At 33.3% G+C, this 21,168-nt stretch overlaps 1 protein-coding gene across 4 annotated transcripts; it reads right to left on the bottom strand.

Moving 5' to 3' along the window:
- Window positions 1-28: 28 nt before the first annotated feature.
- LOC121229587 (uncharacterized) lies at window positions 29-20,422 on the bottom strand. Of its 4 annotated transcripts, XR_005927364.1 has the most exons (8): window positions 19,811-20,376; window positions 19,452-19,719; window positions 18,797-18,892; window positions 18,475-18,680; window positions 18,130-18,211; window positions 17,432-17,501; window positions 354-413; window positions 29-258 (listed from the first exon to the last, which is right to left on the bottom strand). XR_005927364.1 is itself a non-coding variant. In XM_041114271.1 (5 exons), exons 1-5 carry the CDS (start codon window positions 20,224-20,226, stop codon window positions 18,136-18,138), a joined length of 1,062 nt encoding a protein of 353 aa, XP_040970205.1. In that variant the 5' UTR covers window positions 20,227-20,422; the 3' UTR covers window positions 17,974-18,135. The 4 variants fall into 4 exon arrangements, 1 of the variants encoding a protein (XP_040970205.1); XR_005927366.1 differs by lacking the exons at window positions 29-258; window positions 354-413 and adding an exon at window positions 1,692-2,093; XR_005927365.1 differs by lacking the exons at window positions 29-258; window positions 354-413 and adding an exon at window positions 1,692-2,090.
- Between the last annotated feature and the right edge of the window lie 746 nt (window positions 20,423-21,168).

Genomic DNA, 21,168 nt, shown 5'->3' with positions numbered 1-21,168 from the left:
TTTTGCCTATTTTTGAGTAAACCGTGAATTTAGAAAAACTCAAAACTGTGAATTCAATTAACCGGTGGGTGAACATACAAGTGTCCTATATGAGGTACATTCAATAAGTGGTCCCACATTGGGGTATGGGGTTATATTCAATTGTTTAAAGACTATAGTGAATTTGGAGCCCTTGGATGAAGGTTCATATGTTTTTGATGCATTTGGAGTCGTTGGATGAAGGATAGGTTCATATCTCCGCATCCATATCCGGCGATACTTCAAGCACAAGTGTCAAAATGGGTTAAACAAAATTAAACAATTGGAGCAACAAAGGTCTACAATTCCACATGCTTATAGATATAATTTACTACCTTTGTTCTTGCCTGGCTCTGAATTTTGCACTCAACTTCTGCCAGTCCTCGTAATAAAACCTACACAAGTTCAATGGCTATTCAATAGTATCTAGCATTACTTCTACCTTTTCTTCAATCCCGAACAGTGTTTCTGATAAGGATCAATTTATTATAGCTTCCACATATATTGGCAAAATTTATTGTGACTTCCACGTATCCTTGCATTTATCACCTTTTTGCTTGTACATAGATGCCTTGCTTTGTAAGTTACCTCCTGCCTTGAATTTCTTCTATGTGGCTAGCTATTTTGTCTTTATCTTTCTTGGATGTTATCGAGATTCCAAGTCTCTATTTCATCTAAATGTAATGATTCTAGTAATAGTCTTGGTGAATTCCAAGTCTCCTACGTGTTTTTAATTTCATCGATTATGTGCGATAGATAATCATCAATCTCTATATCAGTTATATTTTTTAACAGCTTTAAAGATTCTTTGTCTCTATTTTTCTAGATATTTCCAATGTCATCAACCACTATCCTCCTTCCATCAGTCTATTATAAGTCTTATGTTGAAGTACATGCTAAGTTGTTATTATCAAATCAATTCCTGTTTGGATTTGATAATAAATAAAATTATTATAACACTTGTCAATTTTTTTGTCAAGTATTCTTTGTTTTCTTTGACAGCTGATAACTTGGGGCTTCCAATCATTCTTTGAATAATCCATATTTGATATGGCTGATAAAATCTTTCTTTTTGAGCAATACCAATAAGACTACTTATTTGTATATAAAAATAATAATAAAAATCATCTTGATTTACTATTTATGATAATATAGTCTTAATAATTGCAAGAAAATCTTTTAGTAAATTAAAAGAAAAGTTTTGAACAACTATTTCTTTAACAAAACCCCATTCAATACTGCTTATATCAAATGGTTCATAATCAAGTCTAAACTTTATAGTAGGAGTTTCTTCTCCTAATTCATTCATAAAAATATATGCTTGTAAAAAATATTCAGAAAAAGTCTTTTGAAATTGAGTTTGCTGATTACAAACAATTTTATTTATTTTTGCAAAAATTTCTATCGGTAAAATTTTTCTAGCTTTATTATATAAACATATTCTAAATACTTTATTCATAAGAGGACTATTTGTTCCTTTATGAATAAAATATTGAAATATATCAAGAAGATTGTTTATCTCCTTAATATTCATATATTCTATTTCAAGCTCTTCCCAATCTCTATATAAAATTAATTTTAATAATAATTAAAGAGCTTCATTTTCTTTAGTTGTTTTTTCAACTAAGAATTGTGAAAACTTTGTAAGAGCTCTTCTAAAATTTGCTCTTTGTTCTAAAAATGGGTTTTCCATATGTCATTGATAAATTTATAAATTTCACTTGGTAATCCTGGATTATAAAAATATTTTATATCTGAAATTTGTTGTTGTTTCAACAAATTTTCCGCTCATTTGATCATTTCAGCATAACTGGCTTGAAATGCCGAATTTGGATCTTGGGACCAAGGGTATTGACTTACCATACTTGGTGTAGAAAATAATTGAGATCCGACTAGTGGTCTTACCATTGGATAAGGAATATAATATCCTTGGTTAGAATAGAATGATGGCTGTGGAGATGGCTTAATAAATCCTTGATTAGGAGTTATTGATTTCCCTTTGTTGGGCTTTTTATGAACTGTGGTCCATTCTCCAACTTGTTCTATAGGTTTTTTACCTCTATCCATAAGGCCTGCTAATATAGTCAGCAATGATATTATCAGTGCCTTTTACATATAAAACTTCAAAATTGAAAGTACATAATTCATTATACCATCTAATTCTTCTAGGTACTGTTTCCAAACTTTTGTTAGTAAGGAATTGTTTAACCGCCTGATTATCAGTTTTTATGATAAATTTTTCAAGTGCTAAATATATAAGAAAAGTTTTTATTCCTTTCCTTATTGCTAATAATTCTTTTTCATATATAACATAATTAATTTCATTTGGTTTAAATTTTCCTAAACTATATCTACATATTAATTCTTCATTATTTAATGTTTTAGCTTTTAAAATACATCTCCAATAATTTTGTGATGCATCTGTTTCTAAAATTAATTTATGTTTTTAGAATGTTTGTTTATCCTTTTAAAAGATCTTTAGGAGTACTTATTTAATTAATTAATTGTCTTTTTTGGACTTTTCCTTCATCAGATTCTTCCCAATGTCTTAAAAATTGTAAAATATCACCTTGAAAAGTTCCTACAAAATAATTTAAGAATTTTTCTTTTGACCAAGTATTGTTGTTGTTTACAACAGTTGTCATTGACTGTGCCCAATCGTCTATAGTTTTTTATAGTCTAATATAGAAATATTAGTTAAGTCTAAATATATTCCTCATTGGGCCACATTTCTTTTATTTAAATCATCTATCCTATGTGGTATAAGTATAGTTTGACTTGGTTGTTGATTAGAAGACTCTCATGTATATTCGGTTTTAATTTCATTAGTAGCTATATTTTCAGTTTGATTACCAAAAATCCCAGTTGTATTTTCAACTGTCTCAAAATCTTTATTTAAAGTTCTCAGATAATCATCTTTTTGGATATCTGATTTTATTTTTCTTTAACCATAAAGATCTGTTTGTTCAATATCCATAGGTTCTGGAATTACTATATTTTCTTCTTCATCTGTTGAAGTATTTTCTTCATTAGATTTATAACTAGTAACTTTTAAATCTTCTTGATTATCAGAATTACTAGAACTACTACTTTCTATAATATCATAATTTAACATGTAATGATAATTAAATAAAGTAAATAAATCTTTATGTTTTTCATAAAGTTCTTCTATTAATTTTAAATATTCTACTCTTTTATTTTTATCTGTACTTCTAGTAAATCTAATTTTCCAATGTTCTAAAGTTCTTTATAGGATTGAAAATCATATTTTTTTTGCGTAATATGTTTTCTTTTTTGTTTTTCAGATTTTTTATTTCTCGAAGAATATGTGTAGGCCGCACAGGCATGTGGGTCACACGGGTGAACTACACGGGCATGTGGGTCTTGGGCCAGGCCGTGTGATCCATACTGGCAAGGCTAATTTGAGTTGTATGGGCCACACGGGCGTGTGAGTCCAATTTTCCTAAAATGTTCTGTAAGGTTACACGAGTCACCTAAGTCAACTGTGACATGCCTATAGGGATGGTAAGCGTTATTTAAACCCCATAATATGAATGATTACTGTGTTGTATGTAAAGCATGTTACAATAAGCATGTATATCTGCCTGATTTCATATATCTGTTCTGCTATGATATGATCTGTTTTTTGCATATAAACATGCCACGATATTTATGATGCATTGCATTGGGTTGGATTGTTGTGAAGAGAAGGAAGTCTGAGAGGCGATTAATCTATTATCAAGCAGCTACGCTGGATATATCTGTTATGTACTGTTTTACAGTACCACTTGGTGTGTAGGGCTGGATGGGTCGATTTTATCCCCATACTTGATTTGTAGGGCTGGGTGGGTCGATTTTATCCCCACATGGTGTGTTGGGTTGGACGGAGATGGTGTGCAGGGTTGATGGGCATGATTTCTGTTCTCTGATATCTGATCTGATCTGCATGGGATATCTATATGGCTAAGGCCGAATATCTGTATTCTGTTATTTGTTTGTATGCATGCTGTTTGTGGGGATGTACACACTGAGTTGGCGAAAACTCACCCCTTTATTTATTTTATGTCAGGTAATCCTCAGCAGTAGATGGATCGGTGTGGCGGTGGGCTCGATGGTGACCACTTTTGGACATTTATAAATTTTTGAGTAACATTCTATTTTGTCTGCTTTATTTTAAATATTTATTTTTGGGATTAAAATGTCTTGAACTTGAACTATTTTTAAGTTTATTTCAAGATTTTAAACTATTAAGTTATTGATTAATGAATTAATGGTGTTTTAGCTTCCGCGATAATGAAATGTGTTCACTTAATAATCGGATTGGAGATTTTACGACTTAAGTAACGATAATGAACTGAACGATTTTTAACTTGCTAAGATTTTCTAAAAACACTCTCATATGATGCCACCAGATTCGGCCATAACGTCTAGGCCGAGTTTGGGGTGTTACATTTAGTGATATCAGAGTCAGGTTTGTAAAATTCGGCTATAGATTTGGGTTTCAAAAGTTGGGTTTAAAGAAAATGATTTGTGAAATGATTGGAAATATTTTTGATAATAAGTATGTGGTACATCGAGCTTCCAGCACTGATCCTGTAAGCTCTCTGAAATTTTGATATGTATTGTCTGAAAGCATGCTTAAAATGAAACATTGTCTGTATTTGTCTGAAATACTATGTATGTATTGTGAGACTACTACAGGTAGAACTTTACCGAAATATTTAGGTAGTGTAAACTGAAACTATAGTGAGCTTATTACTCGCGATAACTGACTCCAAAACTCTAATACTGTTCTGCATAAAATATCTGCTAATAATTATAGAAACTATAAATTAATGTGCATAAAATTCCTTAATACAGATTAATTTGAAAAGTACGATGAGCACACGTAGTACTCGTGGACGAGGTACTAGAGGCCGTAGAGGGATTTGAGCTAAGTCCTTCGCATTTGATACGATCCCTAATGTAGACACTAGTGAGACGTCGGTGTCACCTGTTACTGAGACGAGTGCTGAATCTCAGGACCGTGCAGTTGGGGACGACGTACTATCTCAGACAATGCTGTCAATTTTGAAGAGGTTCATTAGAGATAATGTTGGATTTGAAGGTCGTGGGCCGGTTACGGAATGACTCCAATCGAATGGGGTTGAGATATTTAGGGGCATCGTTAGAGTTGCTCCGAATGTAGCCGAGTATTAGATAGAGGCCACAGAGCACATAATGGATGATTTGGATTTTACTGATGAGCAGAAGCTTAAGGGGGCTGTGTCTCTGCTTCACGATGAGGCATACCAGTGGCGGTTGAATTGGGATTTATTTAAGACCATCTATTAGAGTAAGTATGTAGGAGCTAGCTACACTGACGCAAGGTGACGTTAGTTTCTGAATCTCACTCAGATAGATCATTTAGTGGTCGAGTATGAGGTCGAATTTATGAGGCTGAGCCGCTATGCGAGGGGCATGATGACGAATGAGTATGAGCGCTGTGTTCAATTTAAGGATTGTCTTCGTAATAGTCTGCGAGTTCTGATAGCTCCTCAGAGGGAGCGAGATTTCTCAGTTTTGGTTGAGAAGGCCAAGATAGTCGAGAAGGTGAAGCGCTCTGAGCGCCAAAACCATGAGAAAGGGAAAGTTAAGAGGGATTCTAAGTCTACTGGTTCTGGGATGAGGCATAAGAAATAGGCTAGGGTTGACGGGTTCGTTAGAGTTGGGTCTACGATTGCACCTATTGGGGTGGCGATCTGTCAGCTATGTAATAGACTCCATCTAAGCGAGTGTTGGAGATCTACTAGTGCTTGTTTGTGGTGTGGATCGACTGAGCATCGAATTAAGGATTGTCCACTGAGGGGTAATCAGGTGCAAGCTCTAGTTGTTGAGACTGCGCAACCGCCGAGAGGAGTACAACAGCCACCTAGGGGCCGAGGACAGGCTAGGGGTGGTAACGGTATGGGTCGAGGTCAGAGAGCACCTGACAGGGATGCTGAGCCGACTGAGGCGAGGCAGCCTACACTTGTCTATGCTGCACGCCGCCATGAGGATGGAGATGCTCCAGATGTCATTACGGGTACGTTTTTAATTTTTAATGTACCTTATGTTGCACTGATAGACATAGGCTCTACACATTCTTATGTTTCATGTTCTGTGTCTGAGACCTTGGGGATTTCGCATGAGAGCACTTCTAGTGAGATTTCTGTAGTGAGTTTATTGGGACAGTCTATTAAGGTCAGTAAACTATTCAGGGACGTTCTATTAGAAGTTTAAGGGACAATATTTTTGGCTGATCTGATGGAACTTCCGTTTGGAGAGTTCGACTTGATTCTGGATATAGACTGGCTGGTGAAGAATCGTGTAAGTCTAAATTGTGCCGAAAAGAGGCTAGTTCTGATGACCGAAGAGGATAATGAGATAGTTGTAATTGGGGAACGACAGAATTATCTGAGTAATGTGATATCTGTGATGGTAGCAAAAAATTTGGTGAGGAAAGAATGTGAGGTATTTTTGGCCTGCATCAGTGCTTCTGATTCTGTGGGCTTATCGGTCAAGGACATCCGTACTGTGAAGGACTTTCCAAATGTTTTTCCAGAGGAACTACTAGGATTGCCTCTGGGCCGTGAGGTAAAATTCGGGATTGAATTGATTCCTAGTACAGCTTCGGTGTCTATCGCCCTTTGCCAAATGGCACCGAAAGAGCTGACGGAACTTAAAGCTCAGATTCAAGAGCTGTTGGATCGTGGGTTTATTCGTCCTAGTGTGTCTCCATAGGGAGCACCAGTTCTGTTTGTAAAGAAGGATGGTACGATGAGGATGTGTATCGATTATCGTTAGTTGAATAAATTGACGATCAAGAATAAATACCCACTTTCGAGGATAGACGATTTATTCGATTAGTTCAGAGAAGCTTTAGTGTTTTCTAAGATTGATCTGCACTTAGGTTACCATCAGTTAAGAGTAAAGGAGGCCAATGTGCATAAGACGGCATTTAGGACTCAGTATGGCCATTACGAGTTCCTAGTTATGCCTTTTAGGTTGACTAATGCACCAGCAGCATTCATGGACTTGATGAACCGTGTGTTCCAACCTTACTTAGACCAGTTCGTAGTGGTGTTCATCGACGACATTTTGGTGTATTCTAAGTCTGAGGACGAGCACGACGAGCATTTAAAAGTGGTTCTGTAGATTCTTCGGGAGAAATAACTATATGCGAAGTTTAGTAAGTGTGAATTCTGGCTTAGAGAAGTGACATTTCTAAGACATGTAGTTTCTGCAGAGGGGATTAGAGTGGATTCTCGAAAGGTTGAGGCTATGATGGGTTGGAAACAGCCATAGTGTGTGTCGGAGGTTTACAATTTTCTGGGTTTGACAGATTCTTACTAACGTTTCATAGAAGGGTTCTCGTTATCGCAGCGCCGTTAACTAAGTTACTGCGTAAGGGGGTTCCCTTTGTTTGGAAAGACACTCAGCAGGAGAGCTTTGAGAAGTTCAAGACAGTCTTGACTTAGGCTCCAGTTCTGATACAACCTGAGTCTGGCAAGGATTTCGTGGTTTACAGTGATGCGTCACATGTGGGTTTGGGTTGCGTCTTGATGCAAGATGGTTAAATAGTCGCGTATGTATCTCGTCAGCAGAGACTCACGAGGTTAATTATTCGACGCATGATTTAGAGTTGGCAGCGGTGATTTTTACTCTTAAGATCTAGAGGCATTACTTGTACGGCGAGAAGTGTATCATCTATACTGATCACAAGAGCCTCAAGTATCTCCTCACTCAAAAGGAGTTAAATATTAAGCAGCGTCGATGGGTAAAGCTGCTTAAAGATTACGACTGCAGCATTGAGTATCATCTTGGTAAAGCCAATGTGGTGGTAGATGTGTTAAGTAGTAGGGCGATGACCGATTTGAGAGCGATGTTCACTCGACTGAGTCTTTATAACAATAAGAGTCTTCTAGCTGATTTGCAGGTTAAACCCGCGTGGTTAGATCAAATTAAGGATAATCAGTTAGGGGATAAGTCTCTTGAGTTATGATTCCGTCAGGTTGAGGCTGGTTCTACCATTGATTTTAGGATTGACAGTGATGGGGTGTTGCGTTTCCGAGATATAATTTGTTTACCTAATGATGAGGATTTGAAGTTGTCGATTCTGAGGGAGGCGCATAGTAGCCCTCATGCTATGCATCTTGATGGCAACAAAATGTATAGGGATCTTAGAGAGTTGTACTGGTGGCCAGGGTTGAAACATGGGGTGACTGACTTTGTTGCTCGTTGTTTGACTTGCCAACAGGTTAAGGCTGAGCATCAATTACCTTCGAGTTTGCTTTAGCCAGTAAGGATACTAATGCGGAAATGGGAGCGAGTAACGATGGACTTTGTTAGTGGGTTGCCCCTAACACTCACTAAGAAGGTTGTGGATCGATTGACCAAGTCAGCACATTTCATCCCTGTTAGGACAGACTTCTCTCTACAGAAATTGGCCAACCTATACATTTATGAAATAGTGAGACTGTATGGGGTACCTCTTTCGATCATTTCTGATAAAGATCCTCGTTTCACGTCTCGATTTTGGGAAAAGCTTCATAAGGCTTTAGGTTCTCGTCTTGACTTCAGTACTGCTTTTCATCCTCAGATAGATGGACAGTCGGAGAGGGTGATTCAGATATTGGAGGACATGTTGAGGGGTTGCGTGATAAATTTTCGAGGCAATTGGGAGGAATTATTGCCTTTAGCTGAGTTCGCTTACAACAACAGTTATCATCTAGTATATAGATGGCACCATATGAGGCACTTTATGGTCGTAAGTATCGCACTCCTTTGTGTTGGACTGAGTTGGGTGAGCGGCGTGTTCTGGGTCCAGAGTTGGTTTCAGAGATTGAGGATAAGGTCCATTTGATTCGTGACTAACCGAAAGCGGCTTCTGATAGACAGAAGTCCTACGCGAATTTGAAAAGAAAAGACATCGAGTATTCTATGAGAAACATGGTTTTTCTTAAGGTCTCACCATGGAAGAAGGTTTTGAGATTTGGTCGTAAGGGTAAGCTGAGTTCTCGATTTATTGGGCTATACCGAATTCTGAAGTGAGGGGTCAGTCGCATATCAGTTGAAGCTACCTCTAGAGTTGGATCGTATTCATGACGTATTCCACGTATCGATGTTGAGACGGTATCGTTCTGATCCTACTCACATTGTGCTTATGAAGGAGATTAAGGTTAAACCAGACCTGACATTCGAGGAGGAGCCGGTTCAAATTTTGGATTGCGACATTAAAATACTGCGTAGGAAGTCTATTCCCTTAGTAAAGGTGCTGTGGCGGAATCATACCACTGAAGAGGCTACTTGGGAGCCAGAGGATTCGATGCATCAGCAATATCCTCACCTTTTCTGATCAGGTAAAATTCGAGGACGAATTTTCTTTAAGGGGGTAGAGTTATAACGCCCCAAATTTTTAATTTTTGACTTTTTACGATTTTCAGGCTTGGAAGTGTCTGAATTTATGGTTCATGTTATTTTGGCTTAAATGTATGTTGGGTTAAGTAATTATGAGGTCTGGGGTATGCTTGGGAGGTCCTAAGTTCAGGCTGTAACTTAGGCTAAATTTGGGTTTTTAATTGAATTAAGCCTGACTTGAGGTCAATGGGCTTAAAAGGAATTGTTGGTAAAAATTTAACAGAATGGACCTGCTGGTCTAGTGGTTAAGTGACAAGGGATTACGCTTAGGGTCAGGGGTTCGATTCCCTACAGTGGCATTAGGATTATTTTTGCTGCAAGTTTCAGTAAGCGTTGGGCTTCATTAAAATTCTAAGTCGTGGGCTTTAAAGGAAAAACCTAGGGTTATCTTTTTGTTCTTCCTTTTTGGCAAAATAGTTTTTACTTGCCGTCTTCTCTTTTCCCCAAAAATTCTTTTTGCTGCCGAAATTTCCTATTCTCCTTCTCCTCTCCATTTGTTTTTCTTTCCCTTTCATTTGGCTTGATGCTTTGCTAGTAGATTTTGTCGATTCGGTAAGTATCGCTTTATATAAGTTAAGTATTTTCTGTTGGAGATTGTTAAGAGAGGTTTTGGTTGCTATTTGAGAGGATTCAAGGAATTGTGGATCATTAATCAGGGTTCTAAATGGAAAGGAAACACCGTTCTTCGTTGAAGGTAAGTAGATCTCGGGTTTCAAATTTTATCCAATCTTAAGTAAATCGATTTAAGTGACTGATTTGGGCTCAGTTTTGTCAATCTTAGGTTTTGGAGTGCTCGTGGTTGGATTTGCAGTGGAAACAAACTAGGTTTGTACTCCGATTGAACAGAAAACGAGTTTCGACGAAAGTCGAAGAATCAGTCTGTCAACGCCACACGGGCGTGTCGTTTGCCTGTGTGGTAGCTTGCGTTGCGAGACACGGGCGTGTGACAGACGAGCTGGGCCTTTTGCGCGCTACACTGGCGCGACAAACACGGGCATGTGAGGCTGGCAAGGCCGTGTGCGAGGCACGGGCTAGACCATTTGGGCCGTGTAGGCCGTACGGCATGTGGGTCACACGGGTAAACCACACGAACGTGTGGGTCTTGGGCCAGGCTGTGTGATCCATACGAGCAAGGCTAATTTGAGCAGTGTAGACCACACAGTGTGTGGGCCTACACAGACAGGGTATACGGGCGTTTGAGCCCAATTTTCCTAAAATGTTCTGTAAGGTTGCACAGGTCGCCTAAGTCGACTGTGACCTGCCTGTAGGGACGATAAGCGTTATTTAAATCACATAAAATGAATGATTATTATGTTGTATGTAAAGCATGTTACAATAAGCACGTATATCTGCCTGATTTCATATATTTGTTCTGCTATGATATGGTCTGTTTTTTGCATATAAGCATGCCACGATATTTATGATGCATTGCATTGGGTTGGGTTGTTGTGAAGAGAAGGAAGTCTGAGAGGTGATTAGCCTATTATCGAGCAACTACACTGCATATATCTGTTATGTACTGTTTTACAGTACCACTTGGTGTGTAGGGCTGGATGGGTCGATTTTATCCCCATACTTGGTGTGTAGGGTTGGGTGGGTCGATTTTATCCCCACATGGTATTTTGGGTTGGACGAAAATGGTGTGCAGGGTTGGTGGGCATGATTTCTGTTCTTTGATATCTGATCTGATCTGCATGCGATATCTGTATGGCTAAGGCTGAATATCTGTATCCTGTTATCTGTTTGTATGCATGCTGTTTGTAGGGATGTACACACTGAGTTGGCGAAAACTCACCCCTTTATTTATTTTATATCAGGTAATCCACAGGAGTAGATGGATCAGTATGGCGGAAGGCTCGATGGTGACCACTGTTGGACATTTATAGATTTTTGAGTAACATTTTATTTTATCTGCTTTATTTTAAATATTTATTTTTGGGACTAAAATGTCTTGAACTTGAACTATTTTTAAGTTTATTTCAGGATTTTAAACTATTAAGTTATTGATTAATGAATTAATAGTGTTTTAGCTTCCGCGATAATGAAATGTGTTCACCTAATAATCGGATTGGAGATTTTACGACTTAAGTAACGATAATGAACTGAACGATTTTTAACTTGCTAAGATTTTCTAAAAACACTCTCATGTGACGCCGCTAGATTCAACCATAACGTCTAGGCTGAGTTTGGGATGTTACAGCTTTATTATATAAACATATTCTAAATACTTTATTCATAAGAGGACTATTTGTTCCTTTATGAATAAAATATTGAAATATATTAAGAAGATTATTTATTTCCTTAATATTCATATATTCTATTTCAAGCTCTTCCCAATCTCTATATAAAATTGATTTTAATAATAATTCATGAGCTTCATTTTCTTTAGTTGTTTGTTCAACTAAGAATTGTGAAACTTTGTAAGAGTTCTTCTAAAATTTGCTCTTTGTTCTAAAATATGGGTTTTCCATATTTCATTGATAAATTTATAAATTTCACTTGGTAATCCTGGATTATAAAAAATTTTTATTTCTGGAATTTGTTGTTGTTTCAACAAATTTTTCGCTCCTTTGATCATTTCAGCATAACTGGCTCGAAATGCCGAATTTGGATCTTGGGACCAAGGGTATTGACTTACCATACTTGGTGTAGAAAATAATTGAGATCTGACTGGTGGTTTTAGCATTGGATAGGGAATATAATATTCTTAGTTAGAATAGAACGATGGCTATGGAGATGGCTTAACAAATCCTTGATTAAGAATTATTGATTTCCTTTGTGGGGCTTTTTATGAATTGTAGTCCATTCTCCAACTTGTTCTATAGGTTTTTTTACCTCTATCCATAAGGTCTGCTAAGATAGTCAGCAATGATATTATCAGTGCCCTTTACATATAAAACTTCAAAATTGAAAGTACGTAATTCATTATACCATCTAATTCTTCTAGGTACTGTTTCCAAACTTTTGTTAGTAAGGATTTGTTTAACCCCCTGATTATCGGTTTTTATGATAAATCTTTCAGGTGCTAAATATATAAGAAAAGTTTTTATTCCTTTCCTTATTGCTAATAATTCTTTTTCATATATAACATAATTAATTTCATTTGGTTTAAATTTTACTGAACTATATCAACATACTAATTCTTCATTTTTTAATGTTTTAGCTTTTAAAATACATCCTCAACAATTTTGTGATGCATCTGTTTCTAAAATTAATTTATCACTTTGTTTAGGTAAATAAAATTTTAGAGTATAATTTATTTCTGATTTTAGATTTTTTATAATTTCTAAATCTTTTTTAGACCAATTAAAAGGTTTATCATTTTTTAACTTCTCATATAGTTTGCCAATTTTTTGAGATAAGTTAGGAAACAAATTTCTTCCATAATTGACTATTCCTAAAAATTGTTGAAGTTGTTTTTTATCTTCAATATTTTCAGGAAATTCTTTTATTTTTATTATAATATGATCTTGTAGTTTAAGACCATCTGCTGATAAATTTAATCCTAAAAATTCTATTTCTATTTTTTTAATTCTATTTTCTTAGGACTCAAAATAATTCCATGTTTTATGAATTCTTGAAAAATAATATTTAAATGTTTTCTATATTTTTCTAGTATATCTGAAAATATTAAGATATCATCTATATAAACTATACAAATTTTTTTATATTTATTAAATATAGAATCCGTCAATCTTTAGAATATCTGAGGTGCATTCATAACTCAAATGGCATTACTCTCCATTTATAATGACCATTAGTGCACTAAAGGCTGTTAAAGGCTTAGATTCTTCTGTTAACATTATTTGCCAAAATCCTGATTTACAATCAAATTTACTAAAATATTTTGCTTGTTTAGCCTGATTTATTAAAACATATTTTCTTGGGATAAAATATCCATTAAAAATAATATTTTGATTTAGTCTTTTATAATTAATTACCATCCTAACTTTTCCCCTTTTTATTTCAGCATGGTTTCTAACCATAAAGGTTGAACTAGAATGTGGGCTATTAGTTTTTTCTATTAATCATTTTTCTAACAATTTTTTGATTTGTGTATCAAATTCATCTATATCTTGTCTAGTATAGATCATAGGTTTAACTCTAAGAATTTTATTAGGATTTTCTAATTTTATTTCACAATATCTCGGGCTATTTTGCCATAATTTTAATGGTTTTTCACTAAAATTATCTTCTAAAATTTTAAACAACCAATGACTTGTTTCTAGTTGTTTAATTTGTTCTTTTCTTATTGGTGTAAATCCTTTATCACACATAAATTTATGATTTTCTATTAAAGGTATTTCTACAGAAATTTTTTCTGCTGACAATATTACTAAGTTTTTATCAATAAAAAATGGTAAAGGATGATATATAAAATTATTTCCTAATAATATGTCTCCATGCATTTTAGGAAAACACAATATTTTAAGAATTACAAATCTTACATTATTTATGTAAATTGGTATATTTCTAGCCTTATATTGAATTATGGTTTCTTTACCATCTATTCCTATGGCTCTAATTGGATTTTTTATTAATTTCTATTTTTTTATAGGAGTGACATTTTCTCTACAACTACTGGTGGTAGCTCCAGTATCTAATAAAGCATGTAAAGAATATGATTTATATTCTCTAAATTGAAATGTTATTTCTATATATGTATAATATTTCCTGGGTTAAAAATTTGAGAATGTAATAATATCATTTTCTCCCATTTTTATTTGTTGAATAATTGTAGAAGATTGTGTATATTCTATTCTAGAATTTCTATTAGGTTCAATGGGAAAAATAGGTATTTGAGCTGTTTTCATTCTTATTGGTGTTGGAATTGTACTTATATTATCTTCATCTTCCTCTGCTTAAGTATTTGAAGGTAATACTAAATTATCATTTGAATTGATTATAGCATTATTTTTAAAATATAATCTATCTCCTGATGACATATATTCTATAGTACTTACAGGTTTTGAAGTACTAGCACCACTTATTCTATTTATCATCCAATCTCTTGGTATTGATAAATATTTTAAATGTAATAATTTTGACTGAATTTCTGTAGTAAATTTATTAGGTTCAAATAATTCAATTATTTTATTGTTATTCTCCTTAATTTCTACTTCTGCCTATTGGTATATTCATTTACAGAAATTCAACTTATTGCTAGATCTTCTGCTAAATCATTAATTTCAGAATTTTTTGTCTGATTTCTTAAACATAAACATTCTTCTATTAGAAGATCTGTAATAGATAAAATAGTTTGGTTTAACTTTAAAACCTATTACATCAGTATGTAAATTAGACTGAATCCCTCCAATAAGTGCTTTTATTGGATTTTCAAATCTTTTATCTAGTAAAACTGCTATTATAAGTATATCATGACCTTTTCTAAATAAATCTTTAATTGTTATCATAATTATACCTAAATGTATATATCTGACTTGAGTGTATTTTTTTTAATCCTCTTAATTTTATCTTTAGTAAATAATGAAATTTCTGTTAATCCACCTCTAGTATCTTTAACGACTGTATTGTCACTAATTTTCTCTATACGTCTTTGACTCTATATTTTAAACTTAGATATTTTATATATTTCTTCTTTAGAAATATGATTTTTATTTATTTTTTCTATCATTTCATCAGAAAATCTTTTTCTTTTCCGATTAAATTTCCTAATTTTATATTTTGTTACTTAGACTTAGGAATTTCTTCTAATTAATTTTTAGAACTACTTTCTACATTAAACATAAATATATATATTCTTCATTATCTGAATCAGAATCTATTTCTAATATTAATTCATATAATATTTCTTCAGGATTTATTTTCTCTTCATAACAGATTTCTAAATCTTATTCTTCAAGACTTTTAATCAATTTTTAGCACTTTTTCCTTTATTAGGACAATTTGGTGCTATATGACCTTCTTTATCACATATAAAACATTTATATATTTATTTTTTAGGTTTTTTAGAAAATTTTCTTCTAACATATTTTTTCTTTTTTTTATTACTAGTATATCTTTTATTTTCTGGTTTCCATTTAATTAATCTATTTTTTCTATTTTTCTTCCTATGCTTTTTGTAAGTATGAAGACGTGTTGTTTTACATCCAAACTCCTATTCATTTTCTAAAATTTTTGTACAATGACTATAACTTAATTTATTTTTTACTTGTTTAGAAGCTTTAGTTTGTAAACAATGTAAAGTTATTCTTTCTTTTGCAAAATTTATCCTATTACTTATAGAATCTGTATTTTCTTTTGCTATTCCTGCTTCTTTACTATGTTTTTCTAAATAAAACATATTTCTTTATACATATTTCATCCCATGGTGGGGGTAGCTTATGAAAATATTAATTTTTCTAAAATTCTATATTTTCATTTTTGAGCTTTTGATATTCATGAAAAATTTTTCTAGAAAATTCTTTTAGATATCTTATATCACATAATTTAATTTTTGACAAGGTGTAACTAGCTATACTATCTTGATCTTTTTTTTTATATCAAAATAACCTCTTGTTTTTAGAATATTTGTTAATTCTTTTAAAAGATCTTTAGGAGTACCTATTTGATTAATTAATTGTCCTTTTTGGACTTTTCCTTCATCAGATTCTTCCCAACGTCTTAAAAATTGTAAAACATCACCTTGAAAAGTCCCTACAAAATAATTTAAGAATTTTTCTTTTGACCAAGTATTGTTGTTGTTTACAACAATTGTCATTGGCTGTGCATTGGCTGTGCCCAATCGTCTATAGTTTTTTCATAGTCTAATATTGAAATATTAGTTAAGTCTAAATATATTCCTCTTTGGGCCACATTTCTTTTATTTAAATCATCTATCCTATGTGGTATAGGTATAGTTTGACTTGGTTGTTGATTAGAAAACTCTCCTGTATATACGGTTTTAATTTCATTAGTAGCTATATTTTCAGTTTGATTACCAAAAATCCTAGTTGTATTTTCAACTGTCTCAAAATCTTTATTTAAAGTTCTCAGATAATCATCTTTTAGATATCTGATTCTATTTTTCTTTAATCACAAAAGATCTGTTTGTTCAATATCCATAGGTTCTGGAATTTCTATATTTTCTTCTTCATTTGTTGAAGTATTTTTTTCATCAGATTTATAACTAGTAACTTTTAAATCTTCTTAATTATCAGAATTACTAGAACTGCTACTTTCTGTAGTATCATAATTTAACATGTAATGATAATTAGATAAAGTAAATAGATCTTTATGTTTTTCATAAAGTTCTTCTATTAATTTTAAATATTCTACTCTTTCATTTTTATCTATACTTTTAGTAAATCTAATTTTCCAATGTTCTATAAGTTCTTTATAGGATTGAAAATCATATTTTTGTTGAGCAATATGTTTTCCTTTTTGTTTTTCAGATTTTTTATTTCTATTAATAGTAGAAGATGACTTTTCTGAAGAAGTTTTTTCTTCCTCAGATAAAGTTAAAATTATATTACTACTACCGTAATACAAAGCACCTAAATTTATGTCTAACTCTATAATATTATTAATAATAACCTGTTCTAATTTATTATTTACTTCAAATAATATTTCTTTAGATTTGTTGTTCAAATCTAATTCCTTAATATCTTCTAAATGATTTACCTTTTTTTTTCTATATTACTAACTTTATTATATAATTTATTATAATATATAGAGGTTATATCCATTAAACTATTAAATCCTTTACTAAGGCCAAAAGATTATTTTCTTGTTTAGAATCTATATGCATAATATGATTGCAGGTTTTATCTTTATATAAACAATCTGTTTCTTCCATGTTATTTATCTATTGTACCTAAAACCGTCTGTTATGTTATTATGTCTTAAACACAAAGGCCAAACGTCTTTTACTCAAACTTAAACAGGCAAAAGTAAGACAGAATAACAGATATATGAGTTTTAAGATAAATAACCACAAAATTAACTAAATTGTAAATTAAAAATAAGAACTTACAATGGATATTATGATATCAGTCTTTCCAAGAATAGTTACTCCGGAGGCCTCTGATACCAATTACAAGTATCTGAAAATATTAAGATATCATCTATATAAACTACACAAAATTTTTTATATTTATTAAATATAAAATCCATCCATCTTTGGAATATCTGAGGTGCATTACATAACCCAAATAACATTACTCTCCATTGATAATGACCATTAGGTGCACTAAATGTTGTTAAAGGCTTAAATTCTTCTGTTAGCATTATTTGCCAAAATCTTAATTTACAATCAAATTTACTAAAATATTTTGTTTGTTTAGCCTGATTTATTAAAACATCTTTTCTTGGGATAAAATATACATAAAAAATAATATTTTGATTTAGTCTTTTATAATTAATTACCATCCTAGCTTTTCTCCAGAATTGTTATATTGCAACAAGGAATTCAAAGGACTCACCCGTTCACCTGCTGTTCTGTATAGGCAAAGAGTCAAATAAAACAAGCAAATTTTCTCTAACCCTAATTTTTTGAATATCATATTCTCATATTCATAACATGAATATATGTTATATACGGATTCTTAAAAAATTAGAGTTGGAACAATATAAGTTCACTAATAGCTTCATGAAGAAGAATGTACATTATCTGATAAACCAAAAATAACACAAGAAAGACAAGAAAAAGAAAGGCTATACAATTTCACAAACCTTACTCTATAATAATCCGACGACACAACTTAGTTGCAATCTGTTCTCCAAGCCTCTCAAATGATGACCTAATAGCATACACCTGTCAGAATAAAACAATTTGTAAGGCAAACATTGCTGGAGAAAACACAAAGAAAATGATAAAAATGGAAAGAATAAACAAATAATATTACATATTATAAAGGAGTGTTTTATGGATCTCTATGTTACAGTTCAAAAGGCAAATATAGATGGAGAAAGCAAAAAGAAAACAAGAAAAGCCTAATGCATTCAGCAACGTCTTGAGTGCAAGAAAAGCCTAATGCACCAAAATTTAAGAACTAATTAACTTGTAAAAAAATGTACCAGAAAAGCAGCTTCGCTAGGTAATCCCGGGAAGTGCCAACAGTGCCAGAAGTTTCATCGGCAACATCTTGATGATTATTTCCTTTGTTCACTATCCCTGAGTCCCTCTTACGCTCATTCTTGAAGGGCCTTTGCAATATGTTTTGAACAAGCTGGTGGATTGTTTCCTCGACTTGTACTGATGATGGTTGGGATAACTCAGTGACCTGGCAACAAAAATTTTACGTAACGAGAAGATTTTTAAGTTCCATGTAGGATCAAACTAAGATAATTCATTTTCAGAACAAGATAATCTAATAAAAAACATGATTTTGGTCATTACCATGTCGGCATCCAAGGATCTTAAGTACTCCAACAAATCATTCCTGTTTTCCTTTTCACATTCTATTTGCACATTCTCCTTCTCCACATTCAGTTCCTGAAACAAAATAAAACAATTAGCTTAGACAGAGGGAATATACGGAAAGCACATTATCTACAAACAGACATGTATGTATACTTAAATGCCAAACTATTGACAAGCACGACAGTGATCACCCTAAAATAACTGCTAGCCAATGTAAACTTTGGAAAACCGGTACAACAGTCATCAATATAAACATTCTTATTAGCACATAACAAGGAAAGAAAAGGGCAGTATAAAATCGATTGTAAAAACATGATTGTGGCTAGACTTGGCAATATCAAACAAAATACAAACACAAGGCAAAAGTAACCAACAACATAAACAAGAAATGGGACAAACATATGAATTGTCAGGTATAAATGTAGCTGTAGCCCTCTAAAAATCAGAGATACAGTCCGGATGAAGGAATTCAATCACTACTCAATGAAGAAACCAGAATCTAAATACCCAATAGTATTTTTAGAAGCAAAAAAAATCTACAATTAATTTTCTCAAAGATACCATTACCTAAGAATACTTCATATAATTATATCAAGCCTCATTTCACTGATATAAAATCTAAAATCCTTACCTCCACCACATCAGATAACTCCGCTTGCAGTTTTTCAATATACTTCAAAGCCTCTGGCGACAATTCCCCGGAAACCCAAGGCCTAATCTTCTCGAATTCTTGAAAGCCATCACTTTGACTCGCTCTCTCCTCCCTTTTCTCCGCAAACACCTCTCCCTGCCGCTGCCTAATAACTTCCTCTGTCTCCCCCGCCACCTCCTCGCCCGGCGCTGCTCTTTCCAGATTCCTCATCAGTGAAACCCTATACTCCGCGTTCCACAACGTATACCTAAAGAGAAAAAAAGGTTTTTCTTTTAAAAAAAATGCAATAAATTATGAAGTATTACAGTTTTTATGAGGTCGAAAATAAAATAAGTTACCCAGTGATGATAGAAGAGAATAGAAGGCGATGAAGAGGAGGGGTGGAGACGGAAACCGAAACGGAGAAGTGATCAGATGGAAGAATCCCTAGCATAGTGGAGATAGTCCGCTTCATGGATTCCTTGGCGGAATCAGAAACCCCCTTGGAAACAACGGAATTGTCGAGAGGCTCAATGTTCTTCAACATATTAGCAATTACTAGCAATCCACGATCTAAATTCGATTTCTGCGTTGATACGAAGTAGTCATCGTCGCAGACTCCGCCACTGTTTAAGCAGCTGACAGTTAGGGCGGAAAATGCGCGGTTGTGACGGTTACGGAAGAAACGAGATAGAGAAGGTGTGAGAGGTTTTGCGGACAAGGTGGTGATGCGGGAGAAGACGACGGCTCGAGCGGTGGCTGTCGTCGATGCCATCTCAGAGTTGAGGGCTTCAAGATTTTTTGTGTTTTCCGTTTCTTACCCGTAATTTCGGGCAGCTAACCTAATTTTTTATTCTTAAATTTATTTATTTTTTTAAAACTATTTTTGTTTGGCCCACGGGAAATCGGGAAGTTGACTGAATGAATGACACTTTAATTTGTTAAGGGTTTTCCTTTTTTTCGGAAAAAAGAAAACAATTTTAAAAATTTATGTCCCATACATTATCCAACTTATTTTTCAAAATTAGTCGTATATAAAATAACAAGTTTGATTTCGAACTTGAAAATTTTGATGTGGTTACGACATTAAAAGTGATCAATTATAAATTGCAATTTCGGGTAGGGACTCTATTGAAATTGGTTTAACAATTGAAGGATTAGGTGAAGAATTAGTCCTAGTTAATTATGTCAAGTGAGGATATAAAAGGTGAGATATTCTAGGGATTTAAAGTGCAAAATTACCATTACACTATTGGACTTGAGGAATGGCAATTAAACTGTATGGTTAACTAGTGATGATTTTTATTAAAAAACTGTATGGTTAACTAGTGATGATTTTTATTAACTTAGCCTATCTCTTGGATTAGAGGTTGGGAGAGGAAAGGGAAGTAAGGCAAAACTTTTTTTTTCTTTGTTTGGATGTAATTTGTAAGTTAGGTTAGAGAAAGTAAAAAGTTGAATATCATTATTTTGTCTAAAAAGTTAAAATTTTTATTAGCTCAATTTGGGGGAAAGTTTAGAAAAGAAAATGAAAACAAAATTTTAAGATGTAATTTCTTTTATAAATAATTTTATTAAAGAGTTATAATTGTAGAAAATTATTATAATTATATTTTTCTCCAGTTGATCCAAATAAAAATTAAATTCAAATTATTTAACTTTCTTTTTCTTTACTAATTTTAACAATACAAACAAAATAATAGATATTTATTTATTT

The sequence above is a fragment of the Gossypium hirsutum genome, chromosome A05, assembly GCF_007990345.1.
Source record: "Gossypium hirsutum isolate 1008001.06 chromosome A05, Gossypium_hirsutum_v2.1, whole genome shotgun sequence".
NCBI lineage: Eukaryota > Viridiplantae > Streptophyta > Magnoliopsida > Malvales > Malvaceae > Gossypium > Gossypium hirsutum.
This window is presented reverse-complemented; position numbering and strand designations above follow the sequence as displayed.